The sequence below is a fragment of the Quercus suber genome, unplaced genomic scaffold (assembly GCF_002906115.3).
Source record: "Quercus suber isolate HL8 unplaced genomic scaffold, Cork oak 2.0 scaffold_291, whole genome shotgun sequence".
Classification (NCBI taxonomy): Eukaryota; Viridiplantae; Streptophyta; class Magnoliopsida; order Fagales; family Fagaceae; genus Quercus; species Quercus suber.
The window spans coordinates 162,778-179,699 of NW_027069747.1; the positions used below are offsets into that span (position 1 = coordinate 162,778).

Sequence of the window (16,922 nt, forward strand, 5' to 3'; positions counted from 1 at the left end):
TCAGCTTCTCCAAAATATTAGGGGGTAAGGCTATACCTACCATGATCTTTTTCAAGAATTTTGTGTATTGATTACGAGTACAAGTAGTACGTCATGAAGTCTACATGTGCTCAATTAATGAAAGAAGCCAATACCAAATACTACGTTTCAAAATCACCAGCCATCACAAAGATAACAAAACACTATAGAGAAGTATGTTTCGAAAAGCTGAAAATATTTGTATCTGTATAAAATATATTCACCAACCCATCACAAACATAACAGTAATACAATAGAGTCGTATGTTAAAGCTGAAATTTTTTTGTAACTGTGTAAAATATAATATAATCCTATTGATATATAACAAGAGAAAAATACAACATGTCAAGTATATGTCGCTATTTGCAGCAAACTAAAACTAAGGTACAGTTTTTTTTTTTTAATTGCAATGAAGAAAGAAAACATTTTTGTGCACCTTTAATCAATGCAACCATGTATTTGAATTTCATTGTAGAATCTAATTTACTGCATTTAAGTAACTGTATCTAAGTTTCACCCCTTTACAATATTGAGTTTTAAAACTTAATTACATGGTATTAGACTTCTATGTTCATCTAGGTTTTGTTTTTCTTTTTGGTGGAGGGAGGAGACAATGTTTGGGCAGTAAAAAGACTATAATACAGATCATTAGTCTGCAGTAGGACTTGGTAATCAGAAATCATTTAGAAGGAAAGTTATACACTAGTGAAACATATGATGTTGATCAGTTTATGCTATATGTTGGCGAAGATAATCCACTCGAGCTGGATGCTTGAGCTTCATGAGAGCCTTAACTTCATGCTTCCGAACCATTTCTCTTGAAATATTTAAGTTGCCAGCAATCTCTCCCAATGTTCTATCACCTTTCCCATCAAGCCCAAATCTCTGTCTGATAACCAAGCTCTCCTTGGGCTTCAAGGAATCAAGCTGGAGAAATTTTTCAAAAAAGTTAAGTTTTAGGTTCTGATTCAATGTGATTACAACTCATCGAAAAAAGGAAGATGATAACAATAATTCTAAAAACTGCTTCTACAATCTAGCTGAAAAAGAAAAAAAGAATTACTTCTACAAACAACCATATCAGCAATATTACAAGGCATTTCGTATATGACAGAACACAACAGCTATTTACCAATTATGCCAATTTAGTGATTACAATTATGATAAGTTAATCACAATCACAACAATAACCAAATCTGAAAAGTATATCAAGAGACAATAAAGGCACAGATTTGGTAATGAAGTGAAAAACCAGTGGAGAGCAACTCCAAAGGAAAAACACTCCAAGGGTAACCTACCCTAAATAAGGTAATCCACTACATGGGGAGAAGTTACAAATCTAGTTCAACTCACAGGACCTTAGATACTATCCAGTTGTTGAACTTAATACTGCGCCCGCAACAATTTCATAATGTCTGAACAAATTGTACATGAACCACTCTCTATGGTTTCAATCTTGATCACCAATATGGCAACAAAACCATTGTAAATATTGACTTTCTGAATTCATGGGTTGAATAGATAAGGTTTAGGTTTTCTCTCTATAGGGTGCACAGCTACAGTCTCTCTAAACCTTGACAGAATATCTTCTTGGAGTTGCATCTTCACACTTTGATCTTAATCATTGAGCAACACAATACATACTCAATAATTATTACATTTTCATGAAATTTGGCGATCTAAAAACTAACAGAACATCTCTAAATGCAAAGAGGGCATTGTCACTTAGAAGTTCCCTTAGAAGTAGTGTCCTCATAACCCCAGTTTGGTTGACTGTACTAAATCCATAGCAAAGATGGCTAAGACATGATCCAAATGAATGGTTTGATCACCTTAATTCCATCTCTGATTAGGAAAAAAGTACTCTTTAATTAAGCATAGCTCATGCAATAGAGGCACAAAGAAAACTTGGTTTCATGTTTTCATGAAACTGAAGAAACTAAAAAATTTAGTCTGAAATACAAAAACTTACCTTTATTTAATTCAATGACAGATCATCAAATCAAATTATATTCCATCTTCATTCCAAACAAAAATATTACTGTTGGAAAACATTCAGCGGTCTTGATAAATTTGAAGAGAGTAAGCTATGCAATGCAAGAGGAAAGGTTGGAGAGGATTAGTGATTACCACATCGTCAAGAGCAAGCCTTTGAAGAGCAGGTTGCTTCCAGTTTTCAGCTCCAACACCGTCAACATCCGGGATCCCATTTATGTACTCCTCTTGTGTGGTTGCATGCCTTGAATGTAGAGACAAAACAGGTTTTGAGGCCTTCAGAACTTCATGATACCTCTCAGGGGAGATCCCCACTTTTTTTATTATCTCGTCCTTTGTTGGTAATCTATGAAGCTCAAACAACAACTCAAGTTTGGCTCTCTGGATTTCCACTCTTACCTGCATAAATATAAGCATACAAGTTACAACAGCTCCTTATTCATTTAAAGCTTCCATCATATATATGACAGATTAATTGAGCTCTGGTTAACCTAACTGCAATATATCCTATATAATTCTAAGAATAGAATTTTTTGTTTTTGGGTAATAAATGGCAAAGCAGAGGAAAAGGATCTTCTCCATTTGTTTTGAAATATAGAGGGTCTGTTTCATGGTGAGGATTTAATTATTCTCAAATATAAAGATGAATATCATGTCATGTCATTTAAAATAAGCTATCTTCGTCAATAAAACATTTTCAACACATGCATTTTTTGCTTACTTCTTATTAGTTCTCCCACTATGTCATGACTACTTTGTTGCTTAAGGCATTAGCCCACAAATGATTTGCTTAGAATTTCATACTTGCCATGCTTTCTAATGTACCACCTCCTTAATTTTAAATTTTCATATTACTTGCAATACCATTTGACTTTCAAATGAAGAATTTTTTCCATCCAGTCCACACTCCTACTTACAGGAACTCATAGAAAACAAAGTGCTACTACAAACAAAGAGAAGAATAGAGAGCCAGAGAGGAAGAAAGCATTACTGATTCAAGGCCAAATGAAACACGAGTAAAGCTTGAGAGTGTCATGGAGCGTATAATGGCATGCCTGATCCAAAAGAGAGTATAAGTTGAGAGCCGGAATTTCCTTTTTGGTTCAAAACGATCAATTCCTGTAATGAGTCCCTTCACTCCCGCCTGACAAAGGTCTTGAAATTTTGGTCCATTTGCAAATTCTTGAAAATATTTTTTTATTACAAACAAAATGAGACGGAGATTGTGCTGCAACAGATATAAGCATTATCTGTTAGTACACAGATCCTTAATAGAATCTATACATTTGGGACATTTCTTGCTAATTAAGCTTGAAAGTAGCCAAAGTTTTTCTTTGCTTAACAAAATCTACTCAATTTCAGCCTCACATCTTGATCAAAAGATTTAGAAAGTCAAAAGTAACATAGACAAATCAAAATGTAACAAGTCAGAGATTTTAATACACATAAAATTATTTGACATATCATCGCAAAGAAATTAAAATACACCTGTAGTTAAGTTCATTTGGATAAGAAGTAAAATGTTATAAGTGCTACTCATGGAACATTCTATATACACCACAAATTATTGATCACACATTCACACTGACCCTAGGAGGAGACCAATTTCAGACATAACTGTCTCAATTTTAAGTCTCTATAAATGTGAATTTTGCTAAAATGCAGATTGTAGGTTAAATGAAGATGATAACATCTGAATGTTGCTTAAATGAAGATGAGAAGACAAGCTGATTTTTGTTTCCCAAGAAAAATATGAACCTCAACATATTATTTGCATCTTACTACACAATGAACATGTTAAACATACTTTTTTACACCACATCAAAGGGCCACCTTAGTTCAAACAAACTTTTAGTAGTATTGTTCTGCATAACCAAAATGAGCTGAAAGTAAATAAATAAACTTGCCTTAATAAGCTTATTTCTTGCAGCTCGACCAACCTCCATGTGTTTACGTACTTGAACCATGTTCATATTTGTCGCTTCAGCTAATTCGCCTTCTGTTGGTTCTCTTCCCAAGTCTTTTTGCAAATTATCTTTTACTTCAAGGAGTGCCTAAATTTCAAAAAACATAACTTAGGCTACTTAGCAGCCAAGATCACTCAATTTCATTTCAAAAAAAGATACAACTAATGGTTGAAATTGAAATACAAAAAAAAGGGGGGAAATTTTCTTTTTCCAAATAGGAATTTGAAGCCTCACCTTCATTGGTTGCATCAACTTGAACAACCAAGCATGCTCTGAAGAAGGAAGAACTGGAGGTATCTTCATCTTTCTCCAGTCCAAACTAACCAAATCAGTAGAAGCCGAGTACTCCCTTACAAGCTTCTCAATCCTCGCATTTTCATTCTTAATAACTTTTCTCTTCCGTAATAGAGTAACTACTTCATTTTCTTTGTTCTTTTTCAATGCAATCCTTTTGTCAAGATTCAATCTCTGAACCTTCTTTATTCGGTTCTTGATAACACTATTACTAGTTCTATTTTCTGCTTTTGAATCACCTTCAATAATCTTCCTCCTCCTTCCCCAGCTTTTTCTTGTGCCATCTACAGTTTCCACATCAGAAGTATCCGTTGTTGGGCTAAGCTTGTATATGTTTTCAAGTTGGGCGGCGGCTTCATTGTAATCCACTTCCAAGGTACACGGAGAAGCTTCATCTGTAAGGACAGCTTTTACTCTTCTCAAAGGCTTATTAGCTTTTACTAGTCTCTTTTTATGATCCTTATGAATTTCTATGGGCAGAGGGATTTGCGCCTGAGGTGCACCTGCTGCTGTGCTGTTGGGTTTATCTACTTTGAACGCTACTATCAAGGGTCTTTTCAATGTAGAGCGTTGACCTGAGAATTTTGCACCCAGTCCTAATGGAGTTCGAGAAGCTGAGCTAGAAACAGTCACAACTCCCATGCCAAATTGCTCAAGCAAAGTTTCAAAAGATGAATGACACTGCCCAAATCCTCCTACAACAAAAGAAATATGTATTCTCAGTTCATTTCAGTCCTGAAACTTAGTTTTTCAATGAATGGCAAAGATTATTGTTGTCAATACCAACAATTTAAGCAAGCACAATTTCCTCTACATAATTGTGTAATTTGCATAAAATTCATGATATCGGTTCTGTGACCCAACTGCCAATTTTTCCTACATATAGCTCTAAGACTCATCATTGCATGTATCAGTCCTAGGTACATCTGCAAAATTGCAAATCCAATTGTGAAGCTTGCACCAACTAATGCTCCTCCTATTTGAGGGGTCACCTTATGACACAACCCAAATAGGTTGATTCCGATGGAGTCATTCTCAAATTTTAATCCTTCCAGATATAAAGCATGTTTTAATTATAAGAATTAAATTCATTTTATGATTGATATGAACTTCAAAATTAACAAGCCTAAACAGTTCAATACAGCATTTGATGCTAAGCAATTAACTATCAGCATAATCAAACAACTGCTAGAACTCAATGATCACACTCATCAAATAACCAAGCTAACTGTGAGGTAAACGCTAGCAACATCTATCCAAAAAAAAAATACTAATCAATCTACAATTGGGCTCCTTCTAGTGAGTTATATAGCTCAATTCAATCTAGTAAACACCCAAAATGGGACTAAGCACTTGTCTGCATAACACACACTTATCCAAATCCAATACAGTATATCACACTAACATATATATAATCTTAAATAGGCACACCTTAATCTAATCGTTGCATTACTAACACTTTAACGTCTTAAAAATCATTGAAGCATTCAGTACTAAAACTATATCATAGTATAAGATATCAACTATCAAGATTCTGAAGTAAAGTAAGATACACACAAAGTACAACCCATTACAAACTTTTCCCATAAAAGAATTGAAGTTGACAAGAAAAACAAAACAAGTAATTCAATGTAGAATCTGAACTACCTGATACTGATGATACTGTCTGATCCGAGTTGCAGAGTTTGACACAGGTTTGTTGGATACTCTGTAATCTCCAACTGAGGAATTTTTGTGAGTTTTTATGTACGAAACTCGTCAAAATACGTGAATTACGGTGTCCACAAAAATTTGTAACTCTTGATAAATCGACGGCGGAGATTCGGGGTCTCCGGAATCGGACGGCTCAAAAGGCAAACACGTTGATGATAGTTCGGGCATTTTAAGGTGGTGGTTAACGTGGACTAGTCTAGAAGCAGAGAAATTATCTTTGGGAATGTTCCTACGTGGCGAATTCGGAGTGGAGGTGAGGATATTTTGGGAATAAAAAAAATTATAGTTTATGGATTATGTTAGTGAAGCGTGGGCAGATGTGATTGGTTGTTTCTAGTTTGTGGGACCCACTTCGTGTGATGGTCTGGCTAATCTCTACGTTGCTTAACAACAGCCATATGAAATACATAAAAATAAAATTAATACAAACAGTCGAACACCAACACCATAGAACTTGAGGACCTCTGAGGATCCTTACTTAATTTTTCCTATAAGAAAATATTTAAAAAAAATTTTATATCTAGTAAAATATTAATATTCGAGAGTTATTTTAAGAAATAGCACTTTTTTGAACTCATTTCTAGACGAGTTTCATATTTTTAGTGAAAGTTTGTCTCATCTAAAGATGAATTTAAATCTATATTTTGTTTTTTTTTTTTTGTTTTGGAATGATAGAAAAGTGAAATGATAAGAAAAAATATTTGTGTAAATTTTCATGTAAATTACTAATTTAGGTTATATCTTCTCATTTGAAGTTCTCACATGACCTAAAATATAATTAATTTTCTATTTAAGGTCAATTATATATATATATATATATAAACCTCATGCACATATTATTTAATTTGGCTCAACCACATAGCCTAATAATATTGTGTAAAAAAAAAAAGCCCGTTCTATTAGAATCAAGTCAAAGTCAAAACACAAGTATTGGAAAAAGTAGTAGGTATTCTCCTTACTAGTCGCTAACTCGTGTGATGCACAGAAAATCTATTATATATGAGAAGTTGTTTTATGTCTAACAATCTTGATGCAAAGATTATCCTCCTATAATCCCATTTATTTTCTTTAAACCTACATGCCAACCTTCTCTACAATACAAGACGACATGAATGATAGAACCTACAATATGATATGAGTCAGTGCTTAGCACCTTGTGTAATTATGAACTCAAAATCATTGTTTCAAATTTTCAATACTATTATGGTTTTACATGCAGTAGTTGCTTTGGATATAGCAACCTATCCTTAAAAAATAGCAACTAACATAAGCATTTGACAAAGGAAAGGAAATCCTAAATGACAACTCTTCCTAGAAGATTTGCCAACTTATGCAGGGCGTTTGGAGCAATCATAATCGATGATGAGATCTACATCTCTATTCTAGTTGCACCCACAAGAAATCTAGGTTGAATCCTATGAAAGCCATAGACTTATAGGTAAAATGCCACGCACAGTTTGCTCTATTATTAAGATTTGAAGGCCTAGTACATGATCCTATGAAATGCTTCCATATTCTCTTTAAATTTGTATTGGCCCTAAGCTCCACTAGCATAAAAAATCATAGTGCTTTATTTTTGGAAGGACTTCCCTACCCAATTATTGGAACTCTTTCATATTATCTACCCTACCAGATGTTTGTGCTTCAAGAGGAGTATGTTGACTGACTTTGGTTAATTATAATATTCACTTTCAGCCATTGGACTACAATCCATAAATAGTACTTCCTGTTGTTTCTGAATTTTGAGTGCTGATACATGCCTCATTTTGAAAGGTACAAAAGAATCAAGATCATGTATAGTAAGACTCTGGTGGACGCCTCTTAGAGTGATACCACTTGAAAAAGATGTTTTATTTTCATGAATATCATTAATCATTACTCAGAAAAGATAAAAAGAACAATTTCTTAAATTTAATGGTATGTGATATACACTTGTCTCAAATCCCTGTGTCTTAGTCCAAGCCTCCTTTTCAGTTTGGCTTAGGCATTTTATCAAACATTTTGAGGGTGATAAAATTGGCCACTCTTTACATGCGATGAACAACTATCAAAAAATACTAAAATTTCCTTTCATTATTCCTAACTTTTGAAAAAGGTTTTCCACCATTCATGTTGACTTCTCATCTAGCAGCAAATTTGTGTTTTTATCTTACCTATCCCTTGTTTACAGCTAAATTTGCTGTAAGTTCTCTATCTACCACCATTTGTGCATAATATATTTACTTTTTGTGAAGAGTTATTGAAATGATTAGGCATAGATATAGAGGCCGGTCATGGGTTTTGATCCAAGTGGATGTGATGCAGAGAAAATTGTCCACGTTTGGTGAGAATATTGCAAACTAAAGAATAGAAACAATGGCAAAACTCAAAAGATATGATCTTTATAGACGGATAGAGTTGAATCTGAAAAATAGCAAGCCAAAAGCTATAGTCCCCCCAAAATCAACCCAAAGCAATCAAACTTTGAATCCAAATTTGAGTTTCATAATGATAAGTTGAACTGTGCATTAAATTTTTTTTTTTTCTTTTGTAAGGGACGAATCATTATCTTTGTCATTGTCGACAAAAGAAGGGAAGAGAGAGAGAGAGAGAGAGAGAGAGAGAGAGAGAGAGAGAGAGAGAGAGAGAGAGAGAGAGAGAGGGGTAAGATTAATTTGATTCATATATAATTGAATGAAAAGCTATATAGCTAGAGAAACAAATCTTTGCAAAGCTACTAGTTTTTTTTTTTTTTTTTTTTTTTTAATTTCATTTTTTAGATTGAGCGGTTATTTTGTTTTTTTACTATGAGATTGGTTTGTGGGTGGCTTCAAAATTTGAGTCCCGACTATGCTTTTGTTGAACTATGTGGTTTGGATGGATCTTTACCGGTGGTGGGTGGTCGAAGTTTTGGAAGTTTATCTATAATAATTCTTTATAATAAAAAAAACCTGATAAAAATCTAGATAATAATAATTTTTTCTTTCTTTCATATCCTGTGATCAAAGCAACATAGTTTTGATATATTAAGACTATGTTTTGAGCTGAGGTGTCATTTAATGACTACCTTAGCAATGGCTATAGACGGAAAAAAACTGAAATCAAAATACCATATAATGTTAGGGATAAAAAATCTAAAATTATAAACCATAGTGAACAAAATCAAAATAATCTCAAACTTAGAAGGTGTTTTTGCAATTAGTCTAAGTTTAACTAGCTTAGTCATTTTTATTTCTGTATACATTCTATCAGGGATGAGGGATAGAATGCTCAACATTGTCATTGGAGATGGCAAAGGATGTAAATGAGTCATTGGAAATCTTAGTCACATTCTCTCTATTTGTTTAAGTAGAAAAATTTAGGAAAAATTTTTGAGTATATTGTGAGGTTTGATATGATGAAAATCGCAAATCAAAGGAAACTAGATTTGAGTATATTGTGAGGGATGAAAATCGCAAATCAAAGGAAAACTAGATTTTGAGTATATTGTGAGGTTTGATATGATGAAAATCGCAAATCAAAGGAAAACAAGCCTAATCTCTCTCTCTCTCTCTCTCTCTCTCTCTCTCTCTCTCTCTCTCTCTCTCTCTCTCTCTCTCTCTCTCTCTCTCTCTCTCTCTCTCTCTCTCTCTCTCTCTCTCTCTCTCTCTCTCTCTCTCTCTCTCTCTCTCTCCATAGATCAACAACTGACCATCATTTAACTAGTTGTTCACCAACCATTAATGGTATTGAGCGATAATTGGCTTTTTCCCAAAATAACCCTTATTGTTCAAGGAAAATATTAGGTACTCCCAAATTACAATGATGCGGTGTTTCTTTCTTTTACATTCATGATGAATTTCATCATGAATTTACTTAGTATGATGAACATGAATGTTAAAGGAGGGAGAACTACTTCACCGTGTTTTAAGAGTACCTAATAATTACTCATTACTCAAACCATTTGTTTTCCAACTTAAATTTTCATGTAAATTACTAATTTAGGTTATATTTACTCATTTGAAGCTCCCACATGGCCTAAAAATATATAATCCATTTTCTATTTAAGGTCTATATTTGTGAATCAAATTTTTTTGATCATACAATTATTTAAAATTACAAAAATATGAATGATTCTCCATGCAAGCCAAATAATTGAAAATAGTTTCTTTTCTCGTTATAAGAATTGCAATCAAACAGAGAAAAACATAATAATCACTTTTGTGAAAGCCATTTTTCAAAGAAAAAATTATTTTTAAGTAAGCATTTTCTATCGAAACAAATTAATTGTTATTTCTCCTCTAAATCCAATTTGAGGGAAAGATTGAAAAAGTCACATTAGGTAGAAAGCCTGGTCCACATTTTTTGTTTTTATTTTTTGGAAACCTGTGGTCCACGTGCATTTGGTCTTAAAAGCAAAATCTAGAAACCCATTTCTCAAAAAAAAAAAAAAAAAAAAAAAGNTTCTCAAAAAAAAGAAAAAAAAAAAAAAGAAAAGAAAAAAAAAAGAAGTCTAGAAACCCAAAATTGCGGCTACAGGCGAACGAAGACTTTCTACTCGATGACTTACTCAGCAATTCCCCGTCTCGAAGGGATTACGGATTTTTTCACTTTTCAAACCATTTATTAGACTAGATACTTTTTCCCTCATAAAACATGTTCCCCGAGAGCTTAGCATTGACGTTGAATTGGTCCAAAATCTAGTTTTGAATGTTTCAGACAAGGGTTCGAAAAAGGAGAGAAAAAAAAAATTAAAATAATTAAAGACATAAAACTACAAGTGTTTTCTAAAGAGTAAAGTTATTCTAGTTCTGGATTAGAAAATTATAAACCATAGGGAAATATCTCCGGATGGAAATTGAGATTGAGACAATGTAATCAATTTTGTAGTGTAATTGACTAATTGTATGTCTTATGGTTTGCTTTGGGGAGATAATACTTCAATTGATGTGTTAAGTACAAATAATGACATCATTTAACTCAAAAGTTTAAGTAAATTAGTTTTAAATTAATTAGTAATTATATTATATTATCCACTTGTTATTGCCATTATAATCCAATATAAATTTCACTACTTAATTAACTATACGACTCATATGTGAATATTACATCAAATCTCTTATTTCACATATTTGCACTTTAATTAGTCTCTCTCTTGAACACAAGTCAGGAGAATTTTTTTTTTTCCAATGAGTGAACATGGGAGTCTTTCTTGTTGTTGCGGGAGTTGCCAACATGCACAACTGCCTTGAATCATCACTAGTAGAATCTTTACTTAATCATTAGTGGAGCTGACATGAAAGTCTTCCTTGTTCTATTTGATAAGACTGACTAACAAATAATTTCTCATTCAAACCATCAACTCTGATATCACTTGTTGGGGAAATAAGGCTTCAATGAAGGTCTTAATATAACATATAAAGATGTTAGTTAACCCAAAAGTTTAATTTAATGGGTTTGATCCAATTATTATTTTATATTGATTACTCACTCTTATTATTATTATTATTCAATATAGAATCCAATAATCAACTAATCAATAATCACACAACTCACACATAAATATTACAACATTTCTAGTACATTAGAGTTTTATCATTATGAATTCAAAGGAGTCCTTTATGAAATAAACAGCTTACGTCTAGTTAAAGTAAAATCTAGGCCTACTATACTTTTCGTTTTGTGGTAATTGGTGTAATTATATGCGAAAGGCAAAGAAGAAATAACTAGAAGGAAACTCTGTTGCTGGAATGATTTGACATTGAAATTATTGAGCCCATTCATGCCATAAAAGGAATCTCAATCCCTTGGCCTAATTAAGAGATGAGAAACTTATATGGTCCAAGGAGTCAAGAGGTCAATTCTTAGTCAAGTATGCTTTCAGACTAAATTAGGTGCCCCTAGATGCATGGCAGTAATAGTGACATTAATTGACTAGCAGAAATTATGGCAATTGAAGATTTGAGAGAGATTAAAAATGTTTTTATGGAGAGTTGAGACTTTTATTCTTATCTTCTTCCGGCACTCAATGGCTACAGCTATATAGTTTGGAAGTTGTTGGGGCTGAGACATGATTGACTCCACATTTCCAACAAAGCAGATATCATCAATACCATCAAGTGGGTCTTCAATTTGCCTTAACCTTAGAATCCAACAGAATAATATAGCCCATAACAATAAATTTGAGGTCATGATTTAGATTCAAGCAACATACAGTTTTGGAGGATTTCGTTGAGGTCCAAAAGCAAATTAATTCTTCTCAATGGCAATGTCATATGCAACTGTGGCCAAAGTGTTCTCCTCCTTAGCCGTGGTTGCCAAAAATGAACATGGTTGTGTTATTCTCAGGTATGCTCTAGGATTCACTTGTATCATGTGATTAACAATCTACAGAAATTGTTGTTATATAGTATGGGCTCTCCAATCAGAAAAAAAAAAAAGGAAATTTTCCTGAGTATTATGGTGGAAGGTGACAAAAAGTTTGTTTTGACCTAATCAACATTGCTGATATAGAAGGTTGTTGGTATGCCTCTACTATTCTCAGCAATGCAAATGTTGTGGAGACTCTAATTGAGTAGTTCATATGACACAATTTAACCCAAAATCTTAAACTTATATGCATGAGCCTAATTATATTATATTAACCATTCATTCCTCTTTTATTTGTATCTAATATGAGCTTTCATTATTAACCAACCACACTCCTCATGTATGAATATTACAATAAATTTTCCCTTTACGTGTGCGGAGCAAACGTTAGAGTCTCCCTTGCTCTACCTGGTGGGATGTACTGATGAACACTTGTTCTTGAACTATCGATTTTAGTGCTAATTGTTGAGTGGATAACATATTTGGGAGACTTCAATTGAGTGGTTAATATAACATGGTTGAACTCAAACTCGAAATCAGCTTTCAAGTTTAATTTGAGTGTCCCTAAGTTGTTTTATTTATTTATTTATTTATTTGACTGAAGTATCCCTAAGTTGTTATCTCCCAAGAAAGTGGATTAAAAGGAAGGCAATGATGTGGCTCGTGCCCTTGCTAAATGTGTTAGCTGTGTTGATTTTCTTGTGTTGTAATGATGAGACTCTTCCTCATGATGTTGCCTACGATGCCTAGAAGAGGAACTCCGGTTCTCTTTTTCGTTGAATTCAAAAAACTGTTTGGGAATGCGGATATCCAGATTTGTTCATTTATTAATATTTTATATCATATTATTATTAATATCATTATTTTTATATATAGGAATATACGTAACAATATAATTTATTTATACAAAAGTTTCAAATATTTAAATTTGGTTAATTAATGGTTTGTTTTAATTTAATATAATATTTTTTGAATTAAAAAATTAGTAAAATATAAAATAACAAATTATATATAATTATAACTCATATGAATACTATAAAATAAGCAAAAACACCTTTTTTTTTTATGAATTAAAAAATTAATAAAATATAAAATAACAAATTATATATAATTATAACTCATATGAATACTATAAAATAAGCAAAAACACCTTTTTTTTTGTCCTCATATTAATCTTTACCAAATTTTCAATTTAGCACTGAAGTTTTCAAAGCTGGTCCTTAATTATATTTTTAAATTTGTTATCATTTTCGTTTCTACTATTATCTCACTTAAAAAAATATCTCATATTAAAAACTTAATTATCGTCAGTCATTGGGACATTTTTTGTTAATGAGATGACATTATGGACCAAAATGACAATAAGTTTTAAATATAAAAACTAAAATAAAAGTTGTGAAAATTGAGGATGAAATTGAAAAATGACCAAAATATAGGGACAAAAAGAAGAAGAAGGTGTTTTTGCCTAAAATAAACTAGGACAAAGTTTAGTTATAAAATCGATTGTAGTCTTAGGTTACAAATTCACTCAATATCTTTTTATTGGAGGTGAATTTTGACAAATCCACCACTGGATTTCATCTTCTTCTTATATCCTCCATGTTTGCAAAATTTCAAGAAAATTAAAGATCAATAGCTATGTCATCAATAAATTTTTAAATTGCAAATTTTTATAATTTAAAATTATACATAAAATATAAGATTATAGATTATATAGTAAATGATATCCGATTAATACAAAAATTGACATGTGCATTAAGAGCATAAAGAACATGTAATTCAACGGTTAGATTTTCAAAATATACAGTAATATTTATTTTATTAAGTGAGTTTGTAGCCTAAGGCTACAACCAATTTTGTAGCTAAACTTTGTCCAATAAACTACATGCATGCATGTGCGAAAAAGAAACAATTGCTTATTCGTGGTGGATGCAGGCATGTAAATTTCTTTTGAGCAACTTACAAGGAAAGTTCTTTATATACTGATAGGGAATATTTTATTTTGTGCATCCATCCGTTGAAGCCTCCAAAGTTTCAAACTTTGAGCAATCAACATAAACTTTTGTATATGTAAGGATAGAATAAGTCCGTGCAGATATCAGACCAAATTATAAAGTTCACATAATAGTAAACAATAATATAAATGTGAGTGTAGATTAGCCTTTTGTTTTTAGTTTAAACTTATTTAAGTGAGTTTCAGTTAGCTCAATTAGTAAAGTTTATTGTTCTAGAAGAAGAAATTTGGGTTTCAATCTCTGCCTACACCAATTTACAAAAAAAAAAAAAAAAAAAAAAAACAATTTGTGTCCTAATCTAAATATAAAGAGAATCATCAGCAGCAGATATCACAGACTGAAACTATCTCTCAAAAAGTTTAAGCTTATTTAACTATCAGGTTCACACTAAGCCAGCTGCCTAGCTATCTGCTTTGTATTTATTTAGAAAGAAAAAAAAAAAAAAAAACCAACAAAAGCCAGCTGCTTTGTATTTTTAAAACGAGGAAAACTAATTTCTTTACTCCTCACCCATGTTGCAAACTAAACTAGTTTACAATCCCAAAATCAGGAAACACGTTTGAGTAACATATTTTTTTATAAACCACAAAGTAAGTTAAAAGAAAAATAAAAATCGAAGAAAGGTCCAATTTATTTAGAATTATTATTTGAATTTTTCCACAGCCCCTGCCTCCATGGAAGGTGACCAAATCGAAGAAAGGTCCAATTTCGTTGGGAAGGCCTATGGCATTTAAGGAAGACAATTACATCATATATAAAATACATTCATTTGTATTGCATATGTTGTTAGGACAAGTTCCAATATATGCCAGTCTTGCATGAGGTTCTTTGTATTTTAGTTCATGCATGAGTTCCATGCTTTTGCTCTTGTATGAACGCTACAAACAATCTTTAAGATTTGTTGGCGGATCTATTGTACTCCCTTTTGGTTTGATTTTCCTTTTCAAAAACAGTACGTAATCTAAAAATCCACCTTAATCATTAGCTCATGCCTCATGGTCTTAGTAAAGCCTGAGTTGCTTGATTTTCATACTAAAAGTTTTGAATTGAATCCGATAGGTTTCACACGTCGCTCTGAAATTAAGTTTTGTTTTTTTGATACAGGTGATTTTATTGTGATTGTTTGACCCTCTATTTGTCATGCTTAATTGGAATTTAGCTCACTCATCACTTGAATTATATACACATTCATAGTAGTACAACATAAGAAGCATTACACTTTTTTTTGAGAAACAAGAAGCATTAAATTAAATAAGGAATCTAGCCCACTCATCAAAACTCACAATATATATATATATATATATATTGAATTGAATTGAAACGACACATAACACATTCACAAAAATACTGTATAAGAAGCATGAAATAAGGCCCCGACCCTTTTTTTTGTTCATTAAAAAAGAAAAAAAAAAAAGCATGAAATAGGATGCTTGTGATAAATCCAAAAATAATATAAATATTTTCTTTTTTTCTAAAAGTTGGGTTTGAGGATAACTCGCTCATTATCTATAGATATTTTCAACTAAGAATTGATTCATTTCACATTTTTGTTACAACTTACAACACCAAAAGACTTCAATTAGAACTCTTATAACATAAACATTATTATTACCAATCTTCAAAAACATACTGTGTAGTATTATAATGTTATGTTACTGTTCGATTATAATATATACAATTGAGGGATAATGGATAAGCACATGGAGTTAAATAAAGCTAAAAACCGTGTGATTGATGTTAATACCATACATTAACGATATATTATAATTGTGAAGAGGTGGATTTGCCAACAGACATGTCCTATTCACCCATGACGGGAAGACCAATGGAATCCAAGTCCAAGTTTCAATTTATTATTTTTTAAGAAAGAATTAAATGGTTTTTTATTAAATAAAAAAAGAAAAATAAAAAAGAGAGAATTAAATGGAAAGAGAACAAAGCAAAAGGACTTTTGGAACGACTCTATGTGAGTGGGACATAGTCTGTGTCTAGTACTGTCTTGTACATAAGATGCACTAAACCCAAGCCTCTCATGTTAATATAAAGAAGATAAATACTGTATTGATGCAGAAGTGTAAAAATGAGAGATTGATGGAACGCACAATAATTACACGCTTTAGCTTATACGATATAAAACTTTTACAATAATGGTGTCTACGATATAAAGCCTTGATGATTATACTGTATTATGTGTGATGAAGTCTAGAGAATCCTAATAGGGTTTATATAGAACAGTAGGGTCTAGTGTTGTTCTTGGACGGGTTTTACACTAAATTGGGCCTCTAAGGCGATTACATAAATAATAAATCTAAATATATTTTTAACACTCCTCCTCAAGGTAAAATCTTGATAATGCCTTGAGTTTGGAATAAAATTGTAAGGACAATGGTTGTTTAGTAGTAACTAGACTGCGAAGGCACTATGGGCTACTTTGTTGATTTGTGATTGCTTTGATAGATTAGACAAAACTAAGTGGGATTTTTTTTGTCTACGATAGAACCTTATGTAAAATTTCCCCCCTAAAGGCTAAGAATCACTGACTCTAATACCATGTTAATATAAATTGAAGGAGAAAAATATTGTAGTGACGTAG

General features: G+C 32.1%; 1 protein-coding gene across 1 annotated transcript; it reads right to left on the bottom strand.

The window, feature by feature from the left end:
• Positions 1 to 474: 474 nt before the first annotated feature.
• Positions 475 to 6,119, bottom strand: LOC112011848 (RNA polymerase sigma factor sigE, chloroplastic/mitochondrial). Its single transcript, XM_024044185.2, has 6 exons — positions 5,922 to 6,119; positions 4,215 to 4,969; positions 3,921 to 4,067; positions 3,005 to 3,241; positions 2,149 to 2,412; positions 475 to 945 (listed from the first exon to the last, which is right to left on the bottom strand). The coding sequence occupies exons 2-6, from the start codon at positions 4,914 to 4,916 to the stop codon at positions 748 to 750; spliced, it is 1,548 nt and encodes a 515-aa protein (XP_023899953.2). The 5' UTR covers positions 4,917 to 4,969; positions 5,922 to 6,119; the 3' UTR covers positions 475 to 747.
• Between the last annotated feature and the right edge of the window lie 10,803 nt (positions 6,120 to 16,922).